Source organism: Cryptomeria japonica, chromosome 7 (genome assembly GCF_030272615.1).
Source record: "Cryptomeria japonica chromosome 7, Sugi_1.0, whole genome shotgun sequence".
Taxonomy (NCBI): Eukaryota; Viridiplantae; Streptophyta; class Pinopsida; order Cupressales; family Cupressaceae; genus Cryptomeria; species Cryptomeria japonica.
In genome coordinates, this window is record NC_081411.1 from 573742769 (window position 1) to 573754797 (window position 12029).

General features: G+C 37.5%; 1 protein-coding gene across 1 annotated transcript in view; it reads right to left on the bottom strand.

Annotated features, from left to right (window-relative positions):
- Positions 1-576: 576 nt before the first annotated feature.
- The window catches only part of LOC131073106 (probable pyridoxal 5'-phosphate synthase subunit PDX2), a 97861-nt gene continuing 86408 nt past the window's right edge, over positions 577-12029 (bottom strand). The window contains exons 6-7 of the mRNA XM_058009480.2: positions 1187-1281; positions 577-999 (exon numbers count right to left, since the gene is read on the bottom strand). Of these exons, the coding sequence (XP_057865463.2) occupies positions 846-999; positions 1187-1281 (249 nt within the window). The 3' untranslated portion in view covers positions 577-845. The remainder of the gene's footprint in view (positions 1000-1186; positions 1282-12029) is intronic.

Sequence of the window (12029 nt, forward strand, 5' to 3'; positions counted from 1 at the left end):
ATTAAGAAAAAAATGGTTACTAAAATCTATGATATATTGAGAAAATTAAGAAAAAAAAGGTTACTAAAAATAGGTTTCTTTATATCCAGATCTGCTATACAGTATCAAATTCATTTCTAAAAATAGGAACTTTTTTAAATTAGAGAAAACACATGGTGATCACATTTTTCAGCATTAGGATTACAAACAACATACCTTACATGACCAATAATAAGAGAAGATTAAACGGGAAAGGAATGAATTTAATGGATAACTATGATCATTAAAACACTACTTAATTCAAAAGTCAGGCAAAAATCCCTTAAACACCATTACTCCAATTCTATTGTATAGTGCACCACAAACCTGAACAAAATATGACTCTGGGAATGAAGATACTTGAAAGACATCGCTTGAAACTATGTTAAGGCAAGTGAACAGAATCATACCAAGATAGAGGATGATAGGCAATACCAAGTAAGTGCCAGATGAGTCATGGACACCACTTTCACAGTTTACTTCAGTGACGTGAGGGATATCAAAGGGAACGCACTACACACCATAATGCACACAAAGGACTTGCAAATGAGAGGCATATTAAGTTAAATTAGTTTAAATAATATATATGCAAGGTTGCAAGGTTTGGCTACAATCTCTTTAGAGCATAACACAGGCCAGGCCATGTAGTATGCAGGAGCATAATGCAAAATCATAAATGATAACAAATACAAATTTCAATAAATCTAGAACAAAATACATCTTCCCAACTTTTAAGAGAATGGAATATACCAGTTTGAAACAAATTACTGTTAGAAATTAACAAGAATACCTAAGTCATAAAGAAAGAATGAATATTTATTGAATTTTCACAACTCAAAACTTAATCCTTCTGTTTGTTGGAAAATTGGGAGATCTCTTTGTTGAGGTGAATGTTGAATTCTTTCTGGATCTTCCTTTGATCCTATGCATGCTGAAGTTGTATGTTCGCTATCACATACCATCTTTAGGAAATAACTGTGCCTGCAAAGTAAGGTAATGAAGATAATCTCAGAAAATACCAGTGTTTGGCCAAAAACAATATAATCAACTGAATTGAATGGAGAACTAGAAGAAAGAAAACCAGGTAATGAAATGATTTCGTGAGTTGCAATATTTTCTGCTGTTTTTGCATTCAATATTTTTTTATCTCGTCAATTGAGCCACGTACCAACGAGTGTCTGATGTCAACTCTGGGTGAAAAGCTGTTGCTAATAAGTGTCCCTGCTTCACAGCTATAATGACTTTTTCTCCTTGACTTTTCTCCTGCAAAATATTTCAGTCTATTATATAGCAGATGATGGCCGTAAGAATTTTTAAATTGTAAGAAAGAAACATGGATAATGATGATGTTAGGAGAAGCAGAAAAGAAGAGTTTTCAACACACAACACAACCTTCTTGAGTTTCATGCATCAGATTTTGGATCTTTGTGGTCAAACATCAGAGAATTGCACTATCATCAGGGCTAAATTCTTAGAAAACCGATTTTGTAAGATTAGGTCATTAGCAATTTTTCTAAAATAATCTCACCCTTTGCCTTCTAAGTTTACTTTTTCTTGGTCAATCGTCACAATTGATTTTTCCAGCCTATACGTATGCATTCTTCAGAGTATAATCCACACCAGCCCATTGAGGATAACAGTAGCCTCTGGTTGGCCATCATTTTTTTCAAGAGAAGTTCACTTTCAAGGGGATTAATGCTCCAAAGAATCCTGAAGTTTTTGGGATTAGAGGCAGGTGAGAGTTGAATGTTTATTTTATTTTGATGGCTTCAATGTGACAGAAACTGAGAAAACAATCACACTATGACTAGATCTCACTGGAAACCACAAACAATGGATGGCAAAAGTTTTTTGAATCCAAGCAAAGGCTGTGTTTCGTTGAAGTGGCCAGGACTTATTTAACTTCTAAATTAGTTAATTTCTTAAATTCCCATTACTATTATTTAGTTACAGCTAGAGATATTTCTGACTGCATTCTTAATGCAGAGGATCACTGACCTACGGAAAACTGCAATGTTTATAATCTTACATGTTAAGTTGTATGAGAATGAAGAATACTGCAGCGTTTGAAGCAATGATGGGATAAAGCATTTAAATTAGTTAAAGGATAGATTTTAACTTAACAGATATACCCCAACTTAGTGAAGATTTTCAAAAGCAAAATCAAAGAATACCCAGTAAGGTTACTTCCTTTAAATGGAACATGGAGGGAATGATTGTTTTCAAATTTGAACTAAAATCAACACTCCTAGTCCTGAGGAATTACATTATTAATGCGATGGAGCAATTCACTTTAAAAAAAATTTCACAGAAATCTGTTCATATGGGAAAGAGTTGTTCAATGCTGGCAGAAGCTGAATATGCAGGATTGGATTCACTCCCTTCAGGCTGAGTTTGATCTAGACTTGAAACAGAGAGGGAAGAAGATCTGAGGATTCATATATCCATCCAAATCATGTTGCCACAGGTGTAAACACCATTCTTATCCCCTCTTTAATCCTCCAGCCTCTTGCAGCCAACCTTCTTCCTCGGATTGATATGCATGACACAGATTACAAGTTTAGGCCTCTTCTCTCAAAGATGATGATCTTTTTTGCAAATTTGCTAATTTATGGCCTGTCCTAGGTCAAATGGAAAGTTGGGCTCTCAAACAATAGGACAAGGACATAAAAATTAGGGCACTCCCTAAAGGTTTGTTACTGCTAACTGCACAGTTGCAGGATTCAAAGTTAAACATCCCCAATAAAGAACCCTAGATTTGGAATGGCACATATCGATTTTTCAATAATATTGGAATCCAAGTCAATCTTAGTAATTGCAAGATTGATTCTACTTTGTTTGGCTCAGGTTATACAGCCTTCCCTTCCCTATTGAGCATTGGATTCCCCAAGCTCTTGCTACAGATCAGTAACAATTTGGATTCTTTTCTCTCCATGGATGAGAGTCTTAAAGGAGGGCATTTTGGAACCTACACATACATTTGTATCAATCGTAATCTATCCAAAATTCTCCCTAGTAAATTTGATCACTAAAGATGGTATCTGAAAAGGAAGGTTTTGCTGAGTTGTTACCTCTGCCATAAAACTAGCCATACCCAACTTGATACCAAGAAAAAAATTGAATTCAAAAAAAGGTGTTGGGAAAAAGGATAAGCATAAGGTCAATTCCAACATGGTTGACCCCTCAAGCTCTCCCACTAATCCCAGCTCTCTGACTCCGAAGGATCTCAACTGCATTCTTCCTACTAGCCTAATATTATAAAAATTATGAAAAATTTTGCTAATCCCATTGCCAGCATTCCTCAATCACATCAAGTTGAAGCTCCTTTTGTGAATCTCAACACATACAAGGTTACTCCCCTTCCCAAGGAAATGTTCTATGAATTGTGAAGAGCACACAACGGATGCAAAAATTTATTGCTGCAATAATTATACAGACTATTAAATGAATGGGATCTAAAGCATTTTCTAAGTCGTAACAAACAACACAAAAATTATAGAGCAACTGGTTAGTTGAAGCATGCTATTCAACATAATTTGGACAACTTGTGTTGTCTTCTAACTCAACCTAATGCTACAAAAGTTTGGCAGCAAAATTGATTGGATAAATCATAAAACAAGTATATGTCAAGGCTGAAGAGATCCAAATGTTCATCACTAATCATCATGTCACAAGCCATATTTAGATCATTCCCCAAATTGCAGCAATTGAAGGTAAATGAAAGTATGAAACAATACAATTGTACATTTCACCATAGTAATTTATTTTTTTAATTTTATGCATGTTTTTTTCTTTTTTCTTTTATTAGTTTTTTAACCTTCAAATAGGTTGCTAAGACTGAATTTCCTCGAACACAATCAACTCGAAATGACTTGTGGAAGTGTGGGAAGCACTTTCTAGCGTGGTCATCAGTCAACTTTGGTTTGCATGAAGGAAATCCAATAGTGAAAGAGCAATGAACATTAAGTGGATGATCCTAAATGAGACTCGGTGGAATCATGTGGAATATCTTCTTGTTTCAACAAAGCAATCTTGAGTATGATTTGTTTTACTTACATGATGCTTGGGAGAGGTATATTATGGCATTGATTTAACGATTGCGAAGATGAAGACCATCATTAAAGAGAAAGAGCAAGACTTTGAAAAATTCTTCAAACTCATACATGCAATTCTTGAGTTGTGGAACAAGATGATCACCTTGCATCATCTTTTGGCCTTTACATTGACTCCAAAGTATTACAACATTGAGATCCTTTTTTGGCTGAGGAGACTTGCACCATAGAAAGATGTAGTTCAGCAATGGGTACAAGCTAGTGTTTATTAAACTTTTCCCTAGTTCTAAGGTGGAGGATGTCGTTATAGGTTTGTTGATTTTGCAGACTCCAATAATCAAAGTATTTCTTCTCTTTGTGACAATTATAAGAAGAATGCTAACAATTGGTGGTAGCTCCAGAGTCAAACATTTCAACACTCACACCCTCTTGCATCAAAATTCTATTGTGACTGGGATTTTTATTTTTAAAATGGAGCTCTAAAAATTTTAAGTTCTTTTCATTTTTGAAACAATTTTTTCATGTTTAAAGTTTGATTTATAATTTTATAACTCTAGCTCTCTACGTTTACCTCAATATGTTCCCAGTTTGTCTTCATCTAAGAAAATTCGAAGTGCATGCTCTGTCCACTCAATAAAGCACAACTGATAGGCATCAAAAAAGGCAAGCGAGTTTACATTTATGCCAACTTTCAGATTCTTTTGCACCAGCAAACTAACTACAAGGGGCAACAAAGTTGTGGGGTCTAGAACCAAAGCAACTTGACTTGGGTGCTACTACTGTGAAACAATCAATCATTTTTTGAAGAGTTAGATAGCCAACATAGTTTTATTATTAGTGGCACTACTCATAGTTTCTAGTTTACATTTATCATTAAATGTCAATGATAATGATGATGATGCTCTTTATGAAGAGTAATATGATAATGATTGCTGATTTTATTTTTCTTGATTTTCATATTGAACAATGAATACGTACCATGACATTCAAGTTTGACAAACTGACATTGTAGTATTTTATGGTTATTTTATTTTTTATTAGATAAAATGGGAAACAAGAGTCCAACCCTATTACAAAGCAAGCCCATAGGCAGGGACAAACACAATGACCTCCCAAATGAGAGTAAGACACAACTGCAACCAAAAAACAAAGGAGTACCCAAGGTTCCAATGTAAACAATGTCAGATCCAACCCCCATTCAATTTCACACCTGTCACTCTATTTTGAATTTAGAGAGATTTGGCAAGACCTTTCTTCTACCTTTGTACAACTATCCAAGACATATTATCTTCCAATTCCTAAGACCTAGGTGAAGCATGTGGAAATTTGTAATGTCCCCTTTTGGGGATATACTTGTTCTTGCCCAAAATAACAATTCTCAGACTACGTTTTATTTACAAATAGTATGTTATTACATGATTGCAATTCAATTTAGGGAAAATTGTAATCAATTAATATCAAGGATCTATGATCATATACAAATAATTCCTACTGAAAAACATAGTATCCTAAATGCATTGAATCTAATTCTTAACATATTTCCAACAGTCAATCATAGTACGAATTTAATGGGAAGGCCTGGTAGGATGCCCGAAGACTGTCCCCACAATTAAGCCCAAGAACACGAAATGACCAAACAAGTCAATTCAACCCCTTGGCCCACAAGCTAACCAACTCGGGGTGGGCTACTTAATTGAAGGTCGCCCAGATACTAGTTCCTGATAAGTAAGACCAAGAGCGCAGAACAACCAACCAAGTCAATTCAACCTCTTGGCCCACATGCTACCAGCTTGGGGTGGACTACTTAATTGGGGAAAAAACGAGTACTGCTGCACCTCCCTACCACATCTTCTCACCAATCAGGTATGATTGCTTGTAGGAGAATTAAATGAATAATTACTAATATGTCTTGATGGATTGGCAATTTAATTCAATAAATAAATTAAAGATTTATTAGAGATCTCATAAGAAACAATAGATTCAACCATATTGAACACCATTCACTCTGCTAAATACAAATGGCTGCCTTTTCTGAATTTAATTTACATCTCAGAATTCTGATTTTGATTGATGCCTTTCTCCAAGTGAGGATCTGCCTTATCTAGCCCTCAAGAGAGGGTGAAGAGTCACATCTATTAACACATTTCCAATGCAGCGTCTCCTCTAAACTAACCGCTGCCCCTTCATCAACTTGTGACTGCTTGGAAACACTGCTGTTTAGGATTTGTTAAAGATAACTATCCCTTATGCTTAAAACAGATCGTCGATCATAAGTGGAGGTTCTTTATTCAATTATCCAATAAGAGGGAGATCTTCGAATTTATTTTATTTTGTTTATTACTTTTGTTTCCTTCTTACTTAAGGATGAGCATGAAAATGTCTCATGGTTGGGGCATGACAAAATTCCCCTATGGAGGGTCCATCCAAGGCGTAACAAAAATAGAGAAATGTCAAGTTGGAGTAGCCAAACATCAAACAACCACCATAAGAGTAGGTTGAAGCTGATCTGAAGCCAATGGAATAGCAAACTAAGCATGCAAAATAGATGGTGGATGTGGATCACCAATAGGAGTTGAAGGAGCGAAAGAAGCAAGATTTACTAAGAACCACATGGGAAACCCCCTTGAGAACCACAAGAAGAATAGGAAGAGAATAACCAACATCCTAAGAAGACTCGCCATCTCGAGAGGAACCATCAACCAAGTTGTTGGAAGCACGAACATTTAGGTGATCTCTGTGGGCACATCTCCACCACATTGCCATGCTCTTGTGCTAGAAAACAAGACAATAAAAAACTAGGTGACCCTCATAGTCAAGTGGTTGAGTCCAAGACCTATTCCCCACCATCAAAAGAATATCCCCATGAAACAACATAGAGATATCAATGTCCATCAAGATACGAGCAAACATAGAGTGACCCAGGTAGGAAGTAGTAGTCAACTTTCAAGAAATGTCTAAATAGCATTGCCAATGGCCTCATGGCAAGAATCTTCCGAGAATTGGATAGGAGGATGCAAAAGCCAACCCCACACAAATCTATCATTGAGAGGTTCAAAAGGGGAGTTAAAATGGTAGATCAAGGCTTGACCAAGAGAGAGTGCTCTCGCCACATCCATAACCCATTTTCAAGCACCAAATCCCTGTCCTTTGAAGAAGCAAACAATGTAATGAAGAAGCCCCTAGAACAAGGAAAAAAGTTGATCTTGCCCTTAATAAGACACTTTCATGAATCCAAGAACCAATTGTGTATACTGGGAAGATAAGGCCAAAAAACATAGTTACCAAAAGATTGGTAGTAGTACAAGAGACTGGTGCCAATATTAGTATGGCTATTTTTCGAAAAAAAGGACAAGGGTACTTGGAGTCACCATTTGTTTTAATAAAACTTCCCACGCCTATAGGAGACCACATGATGTCAAGGAAAATAAAATGCTTTGGAAAAATATAACATGTATCCTATGTCTAGATAAGCATTGGTATTTTTGCATTAAAACAACAGTAATTGACCTTTTAAGGGTTTTAATTATATTGTGACCATTTCACACATCGCCCCATACAAATGGGGGCCCCCTCTTTTTGCTTTTGTTTTACTTGTTCTCTCTCTGCTTTTAGGGTTTTGAGTAAGTGGGTGAGTCGTCTGGGCTAGGGTTAAGCCTTAGGGGTTTCTTTTGGATATTTTCAAGCCAAATCCAGTCAAATTTTGAAGGTTATTACGCATCCTCCTGAAGATTGATTATTGAAGTCAGGATTCTTTTGGGGTAAATTCAAATTTTTCTAAGTGACAGCATTTTGAGGATGAAATTGCATATTTTGTCTAGATAAATTTTGACCAAATTTTTGGAAGCAAGATGACCGATTCCCGGCCTTGAAGATGACCTAACTCTGCATGGTGAAGTGATTTGAATATTTGAATTGTGGATATTTTGGCTTATAGAGGCAAAATCGCTCCTGTCCCTCTCCCAGGGACCAAGGCGAAAATGTTATTTAATGCATATTGGTAACTGACTTGTTTAAATTGTTTTGTGCAGGGTCTCCAGGGGAGGTGATCGAGCGTGAATTGAAGATTTTGAAGATTTTGAGGATTCGAAAATGATAAATTTTGAAGGTTTAAGGTGAATTCGCTCCTGTCCTCCACTGAAGGACCAAGGCGAAGTGGCTTATCAAGGTCATTCTTGGCCTTGATTCGTCAAATTTGAGCATCGAAGGCACAAGGAAGGATGAAGTGAGTGTAATTGAATATCCAGACTTAGTCAAAAAGCAGTGAAAGGTTGAACTCTTTGTCTAAAAGACAAGTTCGCTCCTGTCCCTCTCCAAGGGACCAGAGCGATTTTCTCCACACACACCTTTTGGGACCTTTCCTAGACTTGGGCTCTCGTTCGTGGCTTGTAAAAGATGATATCTCCCCCAGCAAAGAGATTTCGATGTAAAAAGTGAAAAGATTTGGCCTTGAGGACAAAAGGAGCTCCTGTCCCTCACTGAAGGACCGGAGCTTGAATTCTAAATTTGCATTATCCTTGCAAGATTTAAGTGACTTTACGATTTGAAGAGGTCAAGGAGAATGTTTTCTGTCCATTGAATATAACTTGAATAGGTCACAATGAAGAAAATCAACCTAAGTAACAAGTTCGCTCCTGTCCCTCTCCAAGGGACCAGGGCGATTTTTCAAAGGGCGCTCCTGTCCCTCTCCAAGGGACCAGAGCGATTCTCTCACAAGACAAACTTTTGGCAAAAGAAAAGCAAGTTTCGAGTTTGACATGAATGAAGGAAGGCGTAATCAATCCATTGAAGATAATTTTGGAAAGTTAGCAAAACATAAGTGAGCTCAAAATTGCCTAGGCGCTCCTGTCCCTCACCCAGGGACCAGGGCGAAAAACACATTATCAAGTCTTCCCCTCCAAATTTGGACGAATCCAGGCCAAGGCACAAGATGGCGATGATATTTAAAATGCTTCAAGGAAGAATGAAGTTGCAAGGACCACAAAACTTGATGAAAAATGGCTAGGGCGCTCTGGTCCCTCACCAAGGGACCAGAGCGAAATCTTCAAATTTGCCTAATAAACTTAACATTTGAAATACTATTTCTCGTTTCCAGGACTCAAGATAGAATGGAGAATCATGTTTTATGCCTCGAAGGTCATTGGAAGTTGATGCGATCATGAATGTGTGCAATAAGCTAAAGAGCACTCTGTCCTTCACTGGAGGACCAAGGCGACTTTTCATAAAATCAATCATTTCCTTCCAAGACCACGTCAAGGCAAGGTTGTGCAAAGTCAGAAATGTCTTTAAGAGGATGGTGAACAAAGAATTGACCCCAAGAATCAACAATCCTAAGCTCAAGAGCAAAAATCGCTCCTATCCTTCACTGGAGGACCAGGGCGAAAATCTTTGGAGAGTCTATGTTGCCTTGGAGAAACGAGTTAAGCATGCATAGAACGAACAATAATGATCATTGCCTACCTCACATCATGAATTGGCAATTTGGAAAATGAAGTCCAAGGACAAAAGGTGGGATTGCTCTTGTCCCTCACTAAGGGACCAAGGCGAAAATGTTTTAAGGCAAGCTCCTTCCAAAGGTCACGTGAATTAAACTCAAAATTCCAAGCAAGAGTGCCATTTTGAACGTCAAGGATGGGATTTTGAACGTAAAAAAAACTAGAAATGCGAGGTCTAAAATGTATGGGCCCTCCTGTCCCTCTCCAAGGGACCAAAGCGATGTTATTCATGTCTACTATTTTCCCATGCTTGAGCACGTGCTTTGAAAAACTCGTATTAAATGCCAAATTCGCTAAAACCTTGAAATATTCTAATTAAGTTGGCATTTAACAAAGGTGCGTTGATATTTAATAATTAATTTAAGCCTTTAAAAAATCAAAATTTTTAATTATAAAGGCATTTAAAATTAATTATTATTAAATTAAATTTAAAAATAGAGCACTTGGGGTATTATTTTAATATTTTTTATAAAAGTCAGCCTCTTCTTTTATTAAATTTTGTTTATTTTTTGGCCTATTTTCACCAAGTCGGCCTATGAGGAATGAGGTAATGAGCGCCTATATAGTTGTGGTGTTTTGAAGCATTTTAATCCATCATTTAATCATCCATTCAAGTGCGATTTGAAGAAGCAATAAAGGTGCGAAATCTGGTCAAAGAAGGAGCGAATTTGGTTGAAGGCTAGAGGTGGTAAAGTTAATGCTTGCGAAGTCTAGAGGAAGACGATTTTGTTGAAGGGAGAGCCTCGATCCACATTTTGCCTAGCGAACTTGCCTAATTTTGCATTATTTCTTAGAATTAGTTCTCAAGTGGAGGTATGGCGAGATCTTCCTAGTTTAATGTTGAAATTTTGAATTTTGAATTTCCAATTGCATAGTTATATTTAGGAAATGATAATTCAAAGATTTATCATGAAGTTTCCTAAATTTAAAACTTAAATCTAGTCTATATTTCTACGTGGCAAAGTATATTGCTCATTATGAAATGTTATGTAGGTATCAAGATGGCGACCCCAAAGGCAGGAGCATCCACCAGTCGTCCAGCCCTCATGAAGGAAGATCAAAAGAATGAAGAATTGGAGACTAAGATCGTGTCAAAATGGAGCAACATTGGAGATACCAACTTGGGAAACTTCAGTGTGAAGAAGTTTCGAGACGTCCCTTACATTGGAAAGCCATCACCTGTCGCAAGGAGAATAATTGAAAGTGGCATTATTAAGGCGGCCGGTTTCTCTCCAGCAGTCCAGTGTCATGAGCTAATGATCGAGCGTGCCCGCCATTATGACCCACAATCAAGATCAATCGTGTCCAAGGAAGGAAACACTTTGGCTTACCTTTCAGAGGAGGCTATCAGTGAAGCTCTCGATCTACCAGAACATAAAGATATGATTTACAAAAGCTTGGAAGGAGCTAGATCCATGTACGAAGATGATCCAGACACTTGCTTGAGCATCATCAATAAGAATTGGTTACTCAAAAGTCGTCCTCACCTGAGCAAGATTCCCAACACACCACATAGGATCGACTTTCAGGAGGAGTACAGAGATTTGATAACTTTACTCAATCGAGTTACAGGGGCTCCTCAAGCCTTCTATTTTGAGAAGTGGATGTTATACTTCATCCAAGTGATAGTTCAAGGAAAAGGAACAATTCATTGGGCTAGAATTATTAGCCATTGCTTGGACGTGCAGTTGAGAAGACTGAAGGCTACCAAGTCATTCCACATGAGCTCGTACATCATATATGCCTTGATCAGGAGTTTTGAATATGCAGGACTACCTCACAGAGGAGTGATCGGAAGAGGGCCCGGGGAAGTCAGAGTTTGTGAATCTTATGTTCATTTGCATCATCCACCTGGAAGTAACTACAAGTTAGTTAATGATACCTTCACGATGAACATCACCAGGACATTGCAAGGCGGGATTCACAATCGGATATCTCAAGATGCACAAGAGCTTGTGAAGAGGTATGGTGCTTGGTTTATCCAATTCCAAAAGTTTACATATATTAGAGTTCATGGGTGTCCTTCACCTCCATATATGTTGCCAAGATATCCGACAGACAGAATAGTGTTACTTGAGGTGACTAGGCAGTTGGCAGCTTATGCAAAGGCATTCAAACACAGGCATGGAAATGGAATTCCTGTGCCTATCATACTAGGGAATTCAGTTGAGGTATGTCCTAATGCTCTAGCCATGGATGATGCAGAGAAAGAATTGGCCTTATACTCATTTTCGTTCTTTGCCTTGAGAGAGAACTTTGATCCTTATGGATATATAGAGGAAACAGTTGGTAGAAAGTACAAGCACAAATTTCAGATAGAGGACTTTTTGATGAATCTCTCAGATGATTTAGAAGTGAAAAGAAAGTTGCATTCCAGGATACCTTTGGATCTCCTCAGGAAATGCAAAGTTTACAGAGTGGCTGATCAAGCTCAGGACAGTGGCAGACATCTCCAATCATCTTATGA